The sequence below is a fragment of the Ruditapes philippinarum genome, unplaced genomic scaffold, assembly GCF_026571515.1.
Source record: "Ruditapes philippinarum isolate M1 unplaced genomic scaffold, ASM2657151v2 ctg19_1_1_1_1, whole genome shotgun sequence".
Classification (NCBI taxonomy): Eukaryota; Metazoa; Mollusca; class Bivalvia; order Venerida; family Veneridae; genus Ruditapes; species Ruditapes philippinarum.
Genome location: NW_026854201.1, coordinates 434,865 through 455,914, shown reverse-complemented (window position 1 = coordinate 455,914; position 21,050 = coordinate 434,865). Strand labels below are relative to the sequence as shown.

Genomic DNA, 21,050 nt, shown 5'->3' with positions numbered 1-21,050 from the left:
AGAAATCTTTCAACTATAAAAACATTACCTTGTGGATCATCCCAATCCTGAAATCTTTTCTTGAAATGTTTTAGTCTGTCCGGAGTCTGTGCTCCCATTGGTTTAGAAAGATCCCGGAATGTCTCAGCTTTGGAAAGGTCTAACTCCTAATGAAATATATATATCATATTGTTTTATTCATATAAATATATACATTTTCATACTTTAACATGTCTCATGTTAAGGGAAGTATTATTTTTTCATTAATCTACATTGTCTGTTTGGCATATTACATTTCCAATTTTCAAGTAAATTTTAAGATAATCTTACAGATAAGACACAAAGTGAACATTGATAAAATCCATACCATTTCATCTAGTTTAAACTATTTACTGTTAAAATTGAAGTGAAACCCTAAGTGATATAACATGACAGATATATTCAACATTTATACCTCAGAATCATAGTCGGCAACAATCCATGGAAAGACAGGATACTGCATCAAATCATTGTATGATCTTCCAGCTAGTGTGTTCAGATGCATCAAATACTGGAAGTTGTTGATCTCTCCTCTCTACAATACAAAATTTACATATATCATAAAATTCATCTAAATTGGTAACGTCATGCAAATTTATAAAAAAAATACAACACTACATTATCTTGGGTATTTTTTTCACTAGTGTAATGTTATGTTTAAAGCTGAATCACTTAATTCTTTATGTTATCATAACAATAATTATTTCAAGTAAGACAACATTACCTCCCATCTTTGTGTCACTGACTTTTCCCCTATTAAGCTGCTGATTAGACCAGTTCTACAACATAAACAAATTATATGGAACTATCCTCTCTAAAAACAAACAAACCAGTAATGATATTTGGAGTGATCACTAACTTGAAAAACTAAAATTTCCACCTCACAATTTTTTTAAACTAAAATATAAATCAAGTTTAATAAGACTAAATCTAACAATTTTTGGTAGATCTGAAATTACAATACTTGATACACAAGCAAAAATGTAAGAAAAACCATCAACCTACAATAAAAGTGAGCTTTATAGTTTTCATATTTTTTCTAAATCAGTGGGATTTCAAACCTTCACAATAAGTGTAAAGTAATACAAATTTATCAAGTGTAATCTATTGACCATGAAGATAACCATCTACATGATCAAAGTGGTTTAAAGAAGTATAACATACCCAGCTTCTATCCTGGCATTTTGTTTCTGTCCGGACACTGAGAGATGAGCACTATCTGTAATAGCTGTAGCAACTGTCATAAACCTACGATATAATCAAAGTTAACATTAACTGTTATATGGTAATACATGTATTTATTATCAAGAAATAACAAACATATGTATATGTGATGAGCATACTGGCCTGACTCTATACTGGTGGCAAACGTTTTCATTTCTGGCAGGGTGAAGGGTCAAACTATTGCAAACACACTATCCCCCCAACCCCACCCCTTATTCTCACAAAAATTAACCTCTAAAAAGCTTATGGCAATAAAATTGACTGGAAAAAAACACAAAATATAGAATTATCAACTACTCATTGTCAAAAGGAATGTATTCAGCATAAGAAATAATTGAAAAAATTAAGAAACATTGAGACAAAAACTTACTTGGAGAAAACTTTATTTCTGACTTTCTTAGGAAAAGCTAGTAGATAGTTTCTACCATCAGAAGAGAACACCTCTATAGCTATGGGCTGTAACAAATATCTACGTTTATGTACTTCACGGATATCCTCATACGCAAACTTGCTGTACCTGAAATCATAATCAGATATTAATATTCTGCTACTTTCAAAATTGTCAATGAAATAATTCAAACTTTCTGAAGTTGCTGTAAAATGATTTATTGAAGTTTCTTTATGCAAATTTCTATACCTGCATTGTCAATGTTATTTAAACAAATTGATTCTTAACACATATATCAATTTCTCCATTGCTTAACTACAAGCACCAAAAATGACATGTTTACACCTACAATCAAATCTCTGTGCAAACTAAACATCTTTGCATTCTGACAAATCTCTACATGATCAATTCAAATACTTTGAAATTGAAATAGCCTAAATAAACACATTCTTTATACAGTACTGGTACATAAGATGTTAAACATTAGAAATGATCAGCATAAAAGCACTATAAATTCAGACTTACGTCTTTTTCCGATTCTTTGGTGCCTTTGGGATGATTGGTTCATGTAGGCTGAAACAAACAAAAGCAACAACAATAATAATTAAACAATCTGAGAAATACCTGGTAAATCAGCAAATATCAAAATAAATAAAATATTGAAGAAGAATATTACTTGCATGTGAAAATCTAAATGAACATTATTAGCTAGATCTTTGGTGTTACACAGCAACATGTTGATATAATATATTTAAAGTAGACCTACTCATCAGGTAAGGTATCTATATCTTTGATCTCTTTAGTTGCTAGTAAAGTGAAGCCATCTATAATATGGAAATGTTCTTTGCCAAACATCAACAGTCCTTCTGCTGTCTCTAGACCTTGAATCCTTGCTAGACGGAACATATGTGATATCTACAATACACAACAGGTAAATGTCAAAATATGCCATACTGTTCTGATATATATAATCCAATGTTCATGCATAAATCCTTCCATTTTCTTCATAAAAGCATAACATCTAAAAAAGTTGAACATAAATTGAAGAACCCATCACTTAAAAATAAATGTTTTTCTTTAACCCAAAATTCTAAAGCATTGTCAAGATTTCATAAATTATCATAATTATGTAAGGAAATCATTAAATTTTTTCTAGTCCTCAATGCCAAAAATAATTCTAAAATCTGTTATCCCAATTTGAGCATTTTACCTTTTCCCCTTCTCCAAGTAACCTCAATATAGCCTGGTTATCCCCCTTCTTCTGTGATGTATCTTGAACAGTTTCAGACTGGTTATCTAAACTCTCTTGTGTATCAGACTGGTCTACTTTCTCTACATCAACATCATCATCATCATCATTACTCTCTGGCATTGGTTTCTGTATCTTCTTTGGTAGCAACTTTGGAATCTTCATAATATCTGGTCATATAAAAACATACATATTGCCCTATCATCATATATTTAGCTTCAGTGCAAATAATAACTGATCATGTAATTACATACATATTGTTACATCATTATACATATTTAGCTTATCAAAACTTTATTACATGTATTTCTGCAATACTTATCAAACTTGAAAGTAATAAGGGAACATGTATTATAAATTTCAATAAATATGACAGTTAATTTTTGTTCTTGAAACAGTATGCTTACCTTCTGGTGATCTTTCTTCCACCTCTGAATCAATAGAGGGCAGTTCCTCTGTACCAAGTTTGATAGGAAGTACATCCTCACCAAATAAACTTTGTGGACGGTATTGTAAATAGTACGCCTTACTGTCATTACTAACTGGTACCTTGTATTTCAATGGCTAAAAATATTGTAAAATACACACCTATTACATATGCAGACTATGAGATGTTCATTTTAAAGCTTTATAATGCATTTTACTAAAATATTTTAGAAATGAAAGAATTGGTATATGAAGAAATTTTTCTTTACAAAATAAAAGACTGAGAATAAAAGACTAGAACAGTTTGCATTTTTAAAGTTATTTGTAATGAAGTTAAGATATAGTTATCATTTGTGATAATTCTCAAATGGCTTTCATAAAACTTCTATTAACCCAGTAATTAAACCATTATAATAAAGTTATGGATGTAGAAATGTCGATACTTACACTATTGCTCATATCAGGTCTGTATGGATAATGTACATAGAACATATTGTTCTTCACCATCTTCTTTCTCATACGGAATGGACCTACAATATTCAATATTTTTTATACATTTCCTGATCTTTAAAATCTGATTTAAATTAACTATTCAAATCATAATGATTATTAATTCAACATATCATATAATCAATATCTATTTAGGCAAAAATGTATCTAAAGCAATAAACGTTCATATCTGTAGGTACTGTGTTGCTACAATGTCCTTGAACTTAATTTTCAATATTATAATCAAACACACAATAAATGAAAGCCTTTAGAAACTTCAAAAAAAGATTTTATTTTTAACAACTGTGCATTTTGCACAGATTTGACTGAAAAATCAATTCAAGCCTGCAATAGTTCATAATATTGCAGCAACAGATAAAACATTTGCTGAAACCCAACAGCCAGACAGTTGGCACATATTTTATCAACACAAATAGCTACAATATATTGTTATATCTCCCTTACCTTCAGTCATATCAAGCATCCATTTATCTAGCCTAGATCCAACTATAGGTCCCCATAGTCCTCTCTCACGTAACAATTCATGCTCCATTTCTGTCCACTCTTCTGTCAAATATCTGAAAAATTTAAACAATGAATTAACAAATAAAATTCTTTCAAAAAGATTAAAAATGGGTCAAAGACAGAAATGGCCAGGATGCATTTGTATACCAAATATCATGAGGCTGTGATGTTATGAACATTTTCTACCATTGAAGGTTAATGTAGAAAATTTAACAAAGTCCGTAAACAGGAAGTGGATGAGTGACAGACCTGAAATCGAATCTCACGGTATGGGACCATCTGTAAATGCTGTATACCAAATATCAAGAGACTGTGATAAGTAGTTGCTAAGAAAACTGTTACGAAAATATTTTCCCCGCCCGTTCATCTGCCCATCCGCCACCTGACATTCACTATAAACTGGGTCTGCACCTGTGCAAACCAGCCAGAAATCTTTTTATATTTATAATCAGACATTTTAATTTTGTTTTTGTGAATGAGCCAAATTGAAAAAGATAGTCAAAATTAAAATCTATTTCTGTTCATGGAAGGATAAAAAACAGCAAAATTTCATGTGCTTTATTTCACAACATTAAATACTGACTTCAAATGCAGTGCATGTACCTAAAATATTGCAAACACATGTATAAATGTAAGAATATTATAATACCAGTTTAAATGTTATACAATACACAGTTTCACAGTGCTGTAAGAAGATGAGTTTCTAACCTGTCCATATATTCCTGTGTTTGTACATATTGTCTGTGCTGTAGCTCAACTAGATCTTTCACCAGTAATAAATGGTCCAATGACCACATCATATAATCCTGAAAACAATATATATTATTAATGATATACAGGTATATCAAACTACATAGCTGTCTATAGCTATACCTCTTAACATCTCCCATTATCTGAAGATCTGTATTTGAGCAATGCCTTTTAGTTTCAAAATGAAAAAATACTGTTCAAGTTACACATTTTTTATTTGGAAATTGCATAAACAAGAACCATGATTGTACAATAAACTTTTATTTTCATAGAAACTTTTGCAAAATGCATAATAAAACATTATTTTGATTATCTCTATTAAGGTATCCAGTTTGTACATGTAAAATGTATTATACATGTACATCATAGTTTATTTATTTATATAGTATTTATTGAAATTTTACAAGCCTTACATAATGTCACTTTATTTGAAATGTATTCTATTATAATTTTACAACTACAAACCATAGATAACTGGAAAAAAAACAATAACACTTCCAATAACATTGGTAAAAAATTCAACCTTAAATATTTAAAAGTATTATTTGTAAAGCAATGTGTGTAAAACTTACATGTGGATGGAATGTGGTAGTTGGAGATGATTTAAGGGGAAGTTCTCTTTTTGCCTTCCTTGTAGCAAAACTCAGTACCTTACTGCTCATCATCTGTATAGTCTGTTTAAATAGATAAAAACATTGTTCCAAACTATAACATTCAAGTTTAAATTCCTACATCAAATGCATGTTTTAAGAAATTCCTACATCAAATGCATGTTTTAAGAAATTTTACACAAATAATTGATACTTTAAGAGATTATTTTAATGGAAAAATACAATATACTTCTGGATTTTCTGTGAAATAATTATTGGCATAATAACAAGGTAGGAGAGTGTAAAAACAATTTTGCTTTGACCATGTCTCTATGTGTAACTGTTTAACTTTTAGAATACACCTTTCTAATGATCATTTCAACGCAACTACCAGGCTTCGCGAAAGTTGCCGGACCGTCGGACATGTCCGGCAAAAATCAGGCCGGTCCAATATTTTTTTTCGGAGTTCCGGACCTTATGTCCGGTACGAATACCGGGATATATCCAAGACCGATCAAGACCGAGTTTTCTCCCTTGAATAAAAAAATGAAAAATGAGTTTTGATTCGCCGTTTCATTATAAGTGTCCGATACATACGACTGTTAAGAACCAAAATGTCGGTGTTACTACATTATTACGCTGGCGCTACGCCCGGCAAAAATCGTAAACTATCCAATGAAGAAAAAAAAGCGAAACAAAAGGAATACGAGTCCAGGCGCCCGCCGAGAAAATTTGTGGGTAAATGGAAAAATGGCCGCTTTGATCATGAATGTTTTAATTTCCAGACAGAATCCATCAATCTGGATAAACTAATGTTTTATTTAAGGGAATAAAATTGTGTTGCAAATCTTTAAAAGTTGTTATGTCTTCAAAAAAAACACCAAGGTATTACCATATACATATATTTTGGGGAAAAAATTCGGTCAGACAAAAGTTCTTTCGGTCAGACAAGAATTGAAAGTTTGTCTGACCGAATGTCAGGCAAATTTTCAGCAGTTTCGCAAAGCCTGAACTACTCTAGACAACATTCTACTGAATTAAAGTTCAATTCTTACTTCAGAATTAACTCATGTTTTGTTTACAAAAGGAGCAACTGCCCAATCTTAATAAAATCCATCGACAAAAGACTAAGTATGAATACCTTGATTTGTGGTGGAACTTTTTCAATCATTGTGTATGCTCCCTTGCGTTCATTTTCAGCATAAACAACCCAAATACGTGATGCATGTTCCTGAATTACTGGTCTGTAAAAATAATCAATCAATCAAGTGTTTTAACAGTGATACTAGTTCAATACATACTGTGAATCATGATTTAAATAAATCCTTTAAAACTTGTGAAAATGATGAACTGAATTATAGCTATATAAAATTTTATGAAAACACTATCTTGTTAACTACAAAGGTACACATGTGAATTACCTGACAGAATGAAGGTCAGGGGCAGTAAAATCAGCTGTTTTTGCCAGATCTTTGTTGTTCATTTGTGTCCTAAATAGCTCTTCCAGTACCTAAAAACATGGTGACAATTTTAGCAAAACATACAATACCTGTGAAATGTCTATAATAATTATTTTGACAAATTATATTTGGGTAATATTTTGTCTCACTATTTACATCTAATATGGTTTGAACACAGAAAGTTTCAAGTACATGTATTATGAAATGCAACAGGATTGCATCATTATAATTTCCCTATAATGACTGCCAGCTTTTTTGCACTTTCTGGTGCATAAGCTCACTATTCTTAAGACTTCAATGTACAGAAACAGAACATGTAGACTTTTGATTCTATTTCTACATATTTTGTAAAAAATGTAGGAGGAGTTATCCAAAAATTTGTGGACTTTTTAAATATCTCTTGAACGACAATGTGTATTGTAATGAAATTTTATCAGCATACATTGTAGAATATTATCAACACATTTTGAAAGGAACAGTTAATTATATCAATAAATAATGATTTTATATTGCTTTTAAATAAGCACATACACGTGACCCGGCGCACAGTAGAAAAGCACAGTAAGTCATCGTATATTTCTTGCTAAAAAAAAAAACTAAAAAATTAACGAATTAACGTAGAAAACCCGCTGAACATCGCATGTTTCTTCTATGATGTCATTTAAGTAATTCTTTAAAATAATGGACGTCATTTCCGTTCATTATTGTTGATATCGCTAGAAACGTCAGACGCCTTTATTGTTTACAATGGGAATATGACAGACACAGAGTAATTAGAAAATTGCATGATCATAAATTTTTGTTGTAATTTGGAAATGACACCTACAAAAACATTTGATAAAAATCAGCAGACGAACAGAGAAAAGAAAATTTTACGATCATTAGTGTTAAAGTGGCATAAAAACATTAAGTGATGGACATTACTTTGAGAAGCAGTAACCGTCATTGACTGCGTAACATTGTACATTATTATTATGACGTTGACGTCAATATCTTTTTGGAGTGCGCCGCTGTCGCCGACATGGGTTTATGTAAAATTAAATATTGTTGTAATGTAAGAAGCTACTCACATGAATTTTTTTGTGTTTATTTGTTATTAATTCTTCCAAGCAGTGTAAGAATTTGAAATTAATATCTTAAATATATTTTAAGCAACAAAGAAAGTCCACGAATTTTCGGATAACCCCTCGTATTTGTCCACAGATTTCTAACATTTCAAGAATAAAACTTAAATCTTCTCCTTTTAAACAAACAACTTACAGGTTTTTTATGGACATAAAGCTCCTCCCAGACACGTTTAGCTGCCTTAGAGACGAGGAACAAACCTTCAGTTGAAGCTCTACCTCGTTTACTGGGAGAGTCAGACTGTGACCCCTCTCCTCCCGTATCCAAACTCAGGTGCCATGTTGTCTGAATAGGTTGCTCCTCTTTTAAATTGGTGTAGCTAACAGTAAAATAGTAAATATTAAATGTTTGCTATCATTGTAATTTTTCACTACATAATATCAAACACATGTACATGAACATAAAATCAAACATGTATATATGAAATAAGAACACATCAGTGTAACTTTAGTTTTCAAATAATAACTTTATGTATTTTCCATTCTGTTACAGGATAACAACTATTCAATATTATCACTAGTAAATAAAATACGCCTAAAACACAAACATGATATATCTCCTTTACATAATGAAACTTTACAAAAAGTCATTTATGTACATTTTCAAAGCACTAAAATTATTTAATTTGGTATTGTATTTCTATGAGATGTTATAAATGAGAAGCAGACACACAGCTCGTAGTTTACCTATTGGCAGTATCATCTGTCAGGTTCAGTAAGCAGTAACAAAGACAACCTAGAAACTCCTGATCATAGTTATTAGGTCCAAACACCAGGCTTCTATTGTTGGTCAGTTTGTGGAGTGAGTCTAGCACCTGTGTCTGACCAGCTACATTATCTACAGGTCTAGACAACTGGAACAGGATTGTACGGTTCAATGACTTGTACACAGACTCCAGGGACAGGCCTGATGCTGGAATTATAATATATTCTTATTAATGGAAGTAAAAATATACAGACATAGACATTTATCAGTTCCATTTAATTATTTCAAATAAACCAATAGGCATTCATTGAAGATCAAGGTTGTACTTCTATATATCAAAATGGAATTAACAAGAGGTATGAATGTTTATCAAATGAAGATGTTTTAACAAAGGTAAAAGCTGTTAGCATAAAAACAAATAGACACATCTTTCACAAAGTATTCTCACTCATCTGACATATGAGCTTAATAAATTTGTAGAAAGGTTGATTATAAAACTGCAGTAACTTATATGAAATAAAGAAGTACTTACAACAGTTTTGTGATCAACCATTGATATTGAATTCTTATCTTGAACACTTCCTTTCTGTAGTAAATCCTAAAACTATGAAATTTAAGGAACTTCCAACACAGATATTAAAGTGTTACCATGTTTACTTACATTTTCTTTTTGCCTGGGAAATCAGTTTGCTTATGAAGTCAAATATTTCCTTTGTTTCCCTTGTAAACACTCCTGAAAATGAACACAAACATTAAATAGAAATATACTATCATTCTTAACATAATAAAACTTTACTTTGGGTAAATTGCCTTTTTCCTGATGCTTTTTTAGCATAAAGTTGGAATACTTCTTTTTACATTGTTATTGTCAGGTATAAGAGAATTGCACCAAATATACAAATCCTTTCCAATAACCCCATAGTACTTCACAGAACTTAGGTTACTCTGAATATTTTTTAGCTTTCAATATGTGACCACAAACCCCAAAGTGCTACTCCAGCGATATATCAAATCATAAACATACTAACAAAATATTCTACCCAGGTACATTTCACTTTTCTAGAAATATTCTCATTATGCCAAATGACAATTGAGGAAACCGTCACTATCATTTTATGATGGTTTAAAGTATGACCCTGACTGTTTTTGTTTGTTTGTTTGTTTCATCTTACGTCTTCTCCCAACAGTATTTCAGTCATATAGGCGGGTAGTTTCCTAACCATCGTTCCTTGAGAGTTACACCAGTACTAGACTACGTTCCTCCGTGCTAAACTACCAAAGCATCTCCCGGGGATCGAACCCACGCCAGAGAGACCCTGACTGAACCCTTATCTTTTTTATACACTATACATACACTGCAAGTTAGTATCCACTACAGTATACTCTTTCAATGAATTATAATCCTTTATTTTTGCATAAAAAAAACAAAAACAAAACAAAAAATCAAAGATTTCTAAAATGTCTGGTCATTTGTTACTATCAGTCACCTCAAACAAAGCTTGAAATATTAAAATATTGTACAATACTAGTAAGAAATACAAAGGCAAAATATATGCAACATCTATTACAGTAAGCAGGAAATATGAAAAGAGTAATATACCTTGCCAGAGTTTATCTACGACTCTACTAGTAAAATAGAACACACTGCTAGCTAAGTTAGAAAAACTTCCACCAGCCATGATAGGAACTGCTGCCTGGTCTCCTAGCAACACATCAACAGCAACCAGATGGTCCATGATGTTCTTCAACATCTGTGTCTGATATTCTCTTTGCTGGGCACGAGTTGCATGCTCAGGTGTAGCCTGTATAATAAATTTGAAAGATAAAACATTGCCTGTCAAGTATACTCCCATTAAAATTACCCTAGAGGTACCGCATGTTGCAAAATATTTAGTCAGAATATTGTCTAGTACATGATTAAATACATCCCTTTCTAAATACTCAAAACACTTGTTATGACTCCTCCTCATACAGACAAATGGTTTAAACCAGGGAACTATAAATTACTACATCTTATAGTCAATTTCAATTAAAACTCAACTTGTAAGGAAATATTTGTAAATTAGGTATAAGGCAAATACACTGAAAGTTAAAACAACATATACAGAGAAATGAGAAACTTTGATATAACTCACCTCTAACATAATATCTATAACTGAAGCTGATTTTGTGGACATTGGCTGTGACATACTGTCTATAACAATAGTCTTTAGAAAATCTATAACAAACTTCCTAGCTGGATGTAACGACAAAAAACCTGAAATAAAATGGTGTCATTTTAAATACTGCTTTTTATCAAGTTGATATCATAAGGCATAAAGGCAATGGCATCCTTAAAACTTTTGACCAAATGTAATTTTTACTTCAGTTATATGAAAACCTGTCTTCTTTCTAAATAAAACATAACTACCCCAACGGAAACTGTTTAAAAACTTACCATAATATGATGCTATAATACAAGAGTCAGGGGAAGGTAAAACTATTGAACAACCTTTGTAGAACAATACCCTTTGGATGACAAATACTGGTTCTTGCTAAGAGGTGTAGCTCAAGACAGGTCAGATTTATTATGAAGTCTTACTTTGAGAAGAATTGATACTGTTTTTCTATAGAGGCTTTTGTTTTAAAGAGGTAATTACTCCACTGGGGGTCAGTCTGCAGAGGCTGCACTGTATTCTGATAAATATGACAGGGTTAACTTACATGTTCTATCTCTATCAGGTGATCTAACATATACCATCTCATCACTCTCTGGAAATGGCTGAAAAAATATACCATAAATAACACAAGTCATTTAATATAATAATAGAAAATGCTACATTGCCAGCTTAAGATAAGAATGAAAACTGTATAAACTTAATTCAATTCCTTTCCTCATTGTATGGTATTATAATAATTACATGTAAATATAGCAGATAAACATTTGAACTTTGTATTGTAGAACCAATGGTTGTATTGAAGTTTTCTAATATTAAATTCTTAAATACAGCTACAAATGCTTTATTAGAGTTTATGGTTAAGGTTGATTTGTTTCATCAAATATATATTAACTGCTTTTACCAGAAAGATGATAACTTGATTTCTTTAACAATAGCTTGCAGTTAAGTGCTTCTAGGTTAATGCCATTTATTGCCCAGCTATTGGAACTAGAACTATCTCTGAATGCGACTCATACCCCCACCAATGTCCTTGACAGAAGACAACTTGGAAAGGTGGTTAAGGGAATAACTTAAGTGACACAAATACATAAAAAGAAATTATCTCTGGTGAAAAAAAGACTAATTGTACAGGTAATAGTAAAAATATCTATTATCAAATCATGTTCGAAACAGTTACAAATAACCTTTCATTTTCCCAATATACTAAACTTTTTATAAGTCAATTTTTGACCTTCAAGTGTGGCCTTGACCTTCAGCTGGCACAAGGGTAAGATGGGTTCTGCACATCGCCCAATTGGAGTGAACATTTGTGTAAAGTTTGAAGAAAATCCATCCATTAGTATAGAATTTATAGAGCGGACACAACATATTGTCTAGTATTGATTGTATGTAAATTTAAAGACTTAAAAAGGGGCATAACTTTGTCAAAATCCAATACAGAGTTATGAAACTTGACCTGCATATCGTAATTGTGACACCTCATATATCTTTTAAGTTTCAAGCAAATACCTATGCTAGTTTCCGAAATATTCAAGAACATGTTTTAATCTAAGAACATTTTCTAAGTCAATTTTTGACCTTCAAGTCTGACCTTGACCTTTAGCCTGCACAAAGGTGACATGGATTCTGCACATAACCTTGTTTAGGTGAACATTTGAGAAAAGTTTGAAGAAAATTCTTCCATTAGTATAGGATTTATAGAGTGGACAAAACATATTGTCTAATATGCGATTGTATGTAAATTTGAAGATTAAAAAGGGGCATAACTTTGTTAAAATGCAATACAGAGTATGAAACTTGACCAGCATATCTTAATTGTGACACTTCATTTATATTTTAAGTTTCAAGCAAATACCTTTCCTAGTTTCAGATATATTCAGATATATGTTAAAATTAAAGAACATTTTCTAAGTCAATTGTTGACCTTCAATTGTGACCTTGACCTTAAGCCGGAAAAAGAGTGACATGGGTTCTGCACATAACCTTGTTGAGGTGAACATTTGAGCCAAGTTTGAAGAAAATCTTTCAATAAGTGTAGGACTTACAGAGCGGACACGACATACTGTGTAATATTTGATTGTTTGATATTTGACCTTCAATTGTGACCTTGACCTTGAGCTGACACATGGGCAACATGGGCTCTGCACATCCCATTGTTGAAATGAACATTTGAGCCAAGTTTGAAGAAAATCTTTTAATTAGTGTAGGACTTACAGAGCGGACACGACATACTGTCTAATATTTGATTGTTTGATATTTGACCTTCAATTGTGACCTTGACCTTAAAATGACACATGGGCAACATGAGTTCTGCACATCCCCTTGTTGAGGTGAACATTTTAGCCAAGTTTGAAGAAAATCTTTCAATTATTGTAGGACCTACAGAGCGGACACGACATACTGTCTAATATATGATTGTGTTTGATATTTGACCTTCAATTGTGACCTTGACCTTGAGCTGACACATGGGCAACATGGGTTCTGCACATCCCCTTGCTGAGGTGAACATTTGAGCCAAGTTTGAAGAAAATCCTTCAAGTGGTATAGGAGTTATAGAGCGGACACGAAAATGGAGACGGACGGACGGACGGACGGACCGACCGACGCGACAAAGCGAATCCATTATAGCCCCCCCCCCCCCACATTTTGTGGTGGGGGTATAATGACATTGTATCATATATGGTAAATATCTTACCTTAAATTCATCTTCAGGAGTGGTGACACACTCGTCTGAGTCTGGTGAGAAGTAAGGGAACAATGTAGCAGACAGGGCAGCTATAAAATCTGGCTGTGTAGACAGTTGTATAAAGTCAGAATGGTTATGGTAGAGAAACAGTAAAAACTGTATCAATGTAACAGGATACTCCCTCGCCCAGTTCTCTCCCTCATGATCCAACACCTGTCATATACAGAAATTTTCCAAATTAAAAAGAAAATAATAATTAAGTAATAAATAATTAAAATGAATCTAAATATTCATGTTTGTGATATTTATGTATTGGCAAACTTTGCAATCAAACATGACTTGCTATGTCTTATTGTAGATTTTTATATATTAATAAATCTCTATTTATACGAGAAATGTTACAATTTGTACACAATTTAGTTAAATTGTTGAACCTTTTCTGATTAATCTTTCATATTTTTAAACATTCAATATATCACAGCAAAAAAAGTATTTGCTATTAGAAAATTTGCTGCAGTACAGCAATGATACTGGTATTTTCCAACAATATTGACCTGGCACTTCATTAATTTTCGTAAAGGTCATTTGAATAAACACTAACCAGTATCTACTGAATATATAATATATTTGCTAACTTCACTCGTCAGCGAGGCGTGGTGTATTGGTATAGATGTCGGATTACCGATCTGAAGATCTATGGTTCGAATCTTTACCAACACCACGTTATTTTTTTTTTACCTGCAAGAATTAATATGAAATAGTTTTACTAGACCTGGTTTTAGAAAAACCTTTTACGTGGTGTTTTTATACACAATTGTATATTTATTTTATTTTATAACAGTATCTTTCAACGGTTCTTTTTGTGACATTATGCAATCGTTTGTGATTTTGTGCATACACGCTATAAAGGCAATTATTAAAAATACTTCACTGATGGTGACAACAAATAAAAGATTTGCAATAGTTTTAATGGTAATTTTAAAATTAAAACGAAAAAAAAAATAAGTTGCTGTAATAGGATTCGAACTACCAGATTCGAACTACCAGATTACGTCTACATTCTTCAAGTGAAAGTCCTTTACCAACTGCGCTAAGATGGATTTTTAAGTTACATAATTTCAACAATTCAATATTTACATTCATATCAATTTACAAGCAGATCGTAAAGCTTACGGAATATACCGACTACAGGGTCAAATGCAAGAGTGCCAGGTCAATGTTGTTGGACAATACAATGTTAATTCAAATACATTTTATTGGGATTTAAAAAAAATAATCAAATTAAAAATTTACCATAATATTAACAATATTACTTGTTTATGATATAATAATAATATTAAATATTTAAAAAGGTGTAATATTTGGTTGGCTAAGAATTATGATAAAATTATTAAGAATATAACTTACAGGGTTAAGCATACTTCTGATCATAGTAAGCAATATAAGTGCAGCATCAGAACACAGCTGTATACCCTTATCTCTTGTTAAAGTTGCTGTCTGTTTACTTAATGGGGCTCCAAACAATACTGTCCATACTGAGTCAAGATTCAACTGAAATATACCAATATATGTACTGTAAGTAATCAATAAAGCTTATTCAATGTTCCTTTTTTTGTCAAATACTGACTGACGATACAGATTTTACACCTATATCTACATATTCATATTTTGTGTCACCAAAAATTAAATGTCTTAAAGGTTCTGAATTGAAAATTGTTGAGATATATTTCCTAATGTTGAAATAATGTTAAATGCAGCACACCTACAGATGTATGCTATGTTTATGAAAGTTACACAAGGTTTGTAAATAGTAAAGATAATGTTAAATGTAAAATTATAGTGATTTAAGCTGTCTACGGCAATTTCCACAATCTACATAATTTAGGTGAAACAGATAAAAACAATATACAGAAAGAACTTTATCTATTAGAAATAGGCATAGATATACGGTTAGGGTTTTACATCTCTTTGAAATTTAGGGGTCCAGTGGATGCACAGCCTAGAAAAGTAGGGGTCCAGGCCTGAATTTTAGGGGTCCAAAATTATATTCACTATAAAAGGCTATGAAGACCACTCTATTTTGCTTAAAATCATTTATTTACCCTGTAAGAGATATGCATGTATATTGTACTGTTTTCATAAGAAGTATATGATTTCAATATCTTTTATCACTAGGTTTTTTTATAGCCCTTTAGTAGCCCTTTACAATAATATCATGTGCTATTTCCAAGGCTTTTAAGTCTTTGAGTGGCTGGAATGTCAAGTTTTAGTAGCATATTTTTTTATTGATAAGGTGATTACACCAACAGACTGAAAATTTGTACTGATCTATTTGTAAATATTTTAGCTGAACTAGTAAACACACAATAGATATCTTTACGGACCAGTCAGCTAAATATGTTGCGTTTTTAAAAATATCATATAACAAAAGGCTGACGAAACCGCTTTTGCACCTCCTCATAAGCTGGGACATACTTGATGACCCAGTCATAAATTAAGTTCGCCGAAACCATTATATTTATAACACCAACGATAATAACATACCCAGTGACTTAATTTCTATAACACTATGAAAATAAGTTTGCAAAAAGCACTGCCTTTTTTTATTATCGCCGTTCATGTACAAAATACATTCGCATCGACATTGGATACGCTAACCAATAGTAATTGCTTGTTATAAATAGTCCGTCTAAATATAGCAATAGAAAAACCAAAAACAGCTACCTAAAATAGATTTTACGGTAAACGTCATCAGTTACTGTAGCTTGCACGATAAACGTCATCAGTTTCTGCAGCGGGCACTTGCAAATAGCATGCGCAGTAGATTTCAATTATGTTAACTTCCGAAATAAACAATGCAAGTATTTTCTGCTCGCTGTATTAGATTTAAATGGAATTTTGTGAGCTTCGAGAAGAAAGAGATAAAATCATGTCGGGTCAGAAACAATAACATCTATTGTCTAGGATTATTTTTGTGCGTACACTTGGACGCAAGTGGATAACTTATATGCGTACATGTCAAAATTTATGCGTATAGGGACGCAGAATTCTGCGTCCCGTAAAACCCTGTACGGTGATGCAACTAGAAAACTTAGCTATATTTTACATAAAACATGAAAAACTTCATAATAATGGCATGCTTATTCTTAATACTGAACTCTCGATCTTTCCTAAGTTAAATGATTTTAAAAATTTGTTTGTACATCAGGAGATGTGAAGCTTCAAGAATTAACAGTCAAATATATGAGCATTTTCAGCATTTGTCATACCTGAATATCTGCAGGTATAGTTTGGACAGGTTGACCAAGAAGCATTGCCATTAGTAAGAAATAGACCTCTGGTACACTGTTATGTTTAGGTAACAGCCATTGTAATACAGTAAATCCAGGTACATGACAGATCTCCTGATTCACTTCTCTCGTCTCACTATGATGTCCCGAGTGTACATTGAAGCCTGAAAATATAAACATTACTTTTACTGCAATAAAATGCTGGTATTTTGTTTCTATAATAATATTACTGATGCAACTACAAGCCCAATAAAACAAATAATATTTAACAAGTCTAATTTCCGTATTTGAGTCTACAATGTCTTAGTTATTACAGTGCTATAGTCAAAGATTGTACTTAAAATTATTCTAGTAAGAGTGTTACAATCATATTTAGCATAAAATATAACCAGATAAAAACAAAACATGAACCTTATCTCACATATCAGGTGCATTAAACAATAAAGAAGATTTTACCCAACATAGTTGGTCCAGAATGTTGTTTCACAATCATTTCAGTATCCTTTAACCAACCTCCACCATACTGACCCTCTCTAAACCGTGCAACAACGGTAGCGTTTCTGAACATAACCAAGAGTATCTGGAGAGCTCTAATCACTGTTGTAGAATGGATGTGACTTTGTAGGAATAAAAGTATCCAATCAAAACCAAGGACTCTCTGTAACTCTTCACAAAAACTGTAATAAATCAAACAATCACTTATTAAAACTTCTTTATAAAATCTAGATATACTCAAAAGGTGTGTTACATTTTATAAAAAGATTATTGGTTAAAATGCCTGTTTCATTTTAAAATATTCATCAATTAGTCTTGAAAAATTGTCATTTCTATTATTTGACGATAGAGAAACATTTTGTTGAAAAGTGAGTTTTGCTAAATACTCTTTCAATATTGGTACACATCTTTCAGTTAAATAACATGTACAAGATTGAAACAACATGTCACCTGTTGTTAGGAGATGATAAACTCTGAGTGAGTAATCTGTGTACAACACCCAGCAATGTATTCCTCAACCTTACTTTCTGTATAGAGGGACCACCTGGATCATCAGCTGATTATATATAGAAATATAAATTGTTTATTTAATAATGCTTATAAAAGGTTATAGACTGACAAAAGCAAAGATATTTACTTAATCCCAACATATTTATGTTTGTTATTTCAACATTGTTACTATACTACACACTGAAACATGTGACACACTGTTACATATAGTTGAAATTTATACTTCATTCATAAAGCACGATTAGAAAGCTTAAACAACATAATGATACATATTCTTAAAGAAAGTTAACAATAGTAATACAGTTTAGTTAACACATCCTTTTAAACTGATGTATATGGAATTAAAAACAATTCAGTAGATTTATACTTACTTTCTATAATGATGTAATTCCCACTGGGGGTAGATGGGTTTTCTACGACCAATAACTTTTCTGAGTGAGATTCTGGTATAGTGAATACCAAAAACTGACCAAGTCTGAAACATAATCAATTATAGTATGAAATTTGAACCTGAAACTGATTCCTCATCATCTTTTATAAACATTAATCCACTTACTTTATTTATAGAATAAATATTGTACAAAGTATTGATAGTTTCTATGATCTTGGCATTACAACAATACATGTTTCATTTTATGCTTTTTCCCCAACAGTATTTTAGTCATATAGGCAGGTAGTTTCCTAACCATCGTTCCTGGAGAGTTACACCAGTACTAGACTACCTTCCTCCGTGCTAAACTACCAAAGCATCTCCAGGGGATCAAACCCACGCCAGAGGTAACTGGATTAGAAGTCATCTACTCTAACCCCTCAACCACGGAGGCGGTTCTATTTAATACCATTCTTCAACAGTTATTGAATAAATTTCATGACAGTTAACTGAATATCTTGATTCAAACAGTATGAAACTTATATTTCATGAAGGACTGTATGTGTAAATAGTTGTAGTAAACTAACTTGAGCAATGCCTGTGAATCTGGTGGACCTTCCAGTAACAGCCCTATCACACTGGCCATGGTGTCTAGTGTAGACTGTGAGAGACGAGGATCTCTCATCACATGTAGTAACCTAGATACTAGACCTATCTCACGCATCAATTTTAAATTGTTGGACTGGTCACTGAAATCCGATCAAACAAGAGTAAGAACACTAACAAACTATACCTTTTTTTAAACTCATCATGAAAATAAACATTTGACTTAAAGAAATAAGGTGTTAAATAATGAAATAGGTTTTAGAACATAATTATTTCCAGATAAAAGTATAACATGCTTATCACTAAAAATATTTCTTCTTAAAAGAAACTTAAGACATTGTTATTTAGCAGATAAATTATGATATATTTTCAATCATATAGTATTTTACTCACCTGGAATCTGTTAGCAATTCATAAAAATGTTCATACAGTGATCTCTGTAGATCAAATGGAGCATCATGCCACACCTGAAATAAAACATACATGTATTTTACATTATTAACAAATGAAAGTTGACACATTGGACAAATGTTGATTGCTCTATAAACAACCAGAATCAAGATAAAATATAAAATATTTTCACCTCAAGATCACAGAGTATATCCTCAAATGCCTTTTTGTTCGGTATGGTAGAGCTTTCTTTCCCACTATCTATTGTACCAACAAGAGAAAACGTCAGATGTAGAATATGACTGTTTAATAACCCTTGTTTCTTCTTGTACAACATGGCTAAAATCTGGAAAATATGTAAATAAGTAATTTAGTGCTTACATTGTTCTATCTGATTTGTCCACTTAAGTTAGTTTCAAGCATAGCTGACCAACCATTCAATTTAACATATCTTCAAATATTATGAAAATTAAGTAATTCTAAACTAAATTTGTGACCTTTAGATCACTAGACTTTCCATTATCCTAATGCCCTGTTCTCAACAATCTTTCAATTTGTTGTATAGTATATCAAAGAAAGCATTGTTTCAAAAAGATCAAACTTTTGTAAAAAGATGAGCATGAGTGACATTGCTATATAGTGAGAACAATTTTATGATTCCTAGATTTATCCAACATTGAGGAAATTTAAACTTACTAACGTGTACTGATGCGTGTTGTAGGTGCAGCACATCTCGATTACTCAATAAAATACAAACAACATGTCTTTAAATGTAAAACACTGTTAAACATATGTAAATGGTTTTACTACCATGATAACAATTACCTGATGGCCACTGATTCTATCCAGATCATGAAGAGCCTGTTTGTTACTCTTGATTACACAGACCAACGCCTTTACAGCTGCATACAAGCCTTCTACATCAGTTGTCATAGCAACCAAACCAAGTAATGTCTTAGTCCCGCCCACATTCTGAAGCATCTTAGCAACTGGCATAGGACAAAATGTACGCACTCCTGAAGAAATATCAGTTTGCTTATTCGTTTGTGTTATATTGGTGCATGCAGAAACCTGGCAAGTAACTCTGTCCTGTTGTAACATATCTGAATGTTTTATTTTGGTTGAGGCCGACAAACTGCCCGGACCTTCATCCCTCTGTATGCTATCTGAATGGCTTCCTAATAACAAAGATTAGGACAGATCAGTCAGGAACCTCAACCAATAAAAATCACCTCCACCATACACCAAATAAAACCATAGAAATGTAACACAAACACCTTCACCTTACATCAGAAATAAACAGGTATAACTTAAGCTTCTTTAGGATTAATTAGCAAATAAACAGTTATCAGCACTTGAAAATTATTAAGTTATCTCACAATAAGAGGCCACAGAGATAAAATCAAGAATACTCACCTAGATATCCCATGAGAATAGCACCAAGACATCTAGCATAGCCTCCTAGATGTCCAGCTGAGTTGTGCAGTATTCTGATTGGTGTAGCATTGTCATGTGATGACATTGCCAGCTGTAAAACAGAAATAAAAAAACTCCTATATATCTGTTAACTTAGATCAAGTATATCTAGACTCAAA

General features: G+C 32.0%; 1 protein-coding gene across 1 annotated transcript in view; it reads right to left on the bottom strand.

Annotated features, from left to right (window-relative positions):
• Window positions 1-21,050, bottom strand: part of LOC132739400 (WD repeat and FYVE domain-containing protein 3-like) — a 57,453-nt gene that overhangs the window by 15,730 nt on the left and 20,673 nt on the right. The window contains exons 23-54 of the mRNA XM_060727099.1: window positions 20,872-20,983; window positions 20,281-20,471; window positions 19,649-19,801; window positions 19,459-19,532; window positions 19,047-19,208; window positions 18,461-18,564; window positions 18,030-18,135; window positions 17,541-17,761; window positions 17,064-17,248; window positions 15,202-15,345; window positions 13,804-14,007; window positions 11,653-11,710; window positions 11,085-11,206; window positions 10,550-10,751; window positions 9,611-9,682; window positions 8,931-9,156; window positions 8,380-8,563; window positions 7,081-7,169; window positions 6,801-6,903; window positions 5,642-5,743; window positions 5,028-5,125; window positions 4,260-4,372; window positions 3,753-3,835; window positions 3,287-3,443; window positions 2,841-3,049; window positions 2,397-2,545; window positions 2,156-2,203; window positions 1,613-1,759; window positions 1,183-1,266; window positions 743-797; window positions 434-553; window positions 29-146 (exon numbers count right to left, since the gene is read on the bottom strand). Coding sequence (XP_060583082.1) covers window positions 29-146; window positions 434-553; window positions 743-797; window positions 1,183-1,266; window positions 1,613-1,759; window positions 2,156-2,203; window positions 2,397-2,545; window positions 2,841-3,049; window positions 3,287-3,443; window positions 3,753-3,835; window positions 4,260-4,372; window positions 5,028-5,125; window positions 5,642-5,743; window positions 6,801-6,903; window positions 7,081-7,169; window positions 8,380-8,563; window positions 8,931-9,156; window positions 9,611-9,682; window positions 10,550-10,751; window positions 11,085-11,206; window positions 11,653-11,710; window positions 13,804-14,007; window positions 15,202-15,345; window positions 17,064-17,248; window positions 17,541-17,761; window positions 18,030-18,135; window positions 18,461-18,564; window positions 19,047-19,208; window positions 19,459-19,532; window positions 19,649-19,801; window positions 20,281-20,471; window positions 20,872-20,983 — 4,195 coding nt within the window. The remainder of the gene's footprint in view (window positions 1-28; window positions 147-433; window positions 554-742; window positions 798-1,182; window positions 1,267-1,612; window positions 1,760-2,155; window positions 2,204-2,396; window positions 2,546-2,840; window positions 3,050-3,286; window positions 3,444-3,752; window positions 3,836-4,259; window positions 4,373-5,027; window positions 5,126-5,641; window positions 5,744-6,800; window positions 6,904-7,080; window positions 7,170-8,379; window positions 8,564-8,930; window positions 9,157-9,610; window positions 9,683-10,549; window positions 10,752-11,084; window positions 11,207-11,652; window positions 11,711-13,803; window positions 14,008-15,201; window positions 15,346-17,063; window positions 17,249-17,540; window positions 17,762-18,029; window positions 18,136-18,460; window positions 18,565-19,046; window positions 19,209-19,458; window positions 19,533-19,648; window positions 19,802-20,280; window positions 20,472-20,871; window positions 20,984-21,050) is intronic.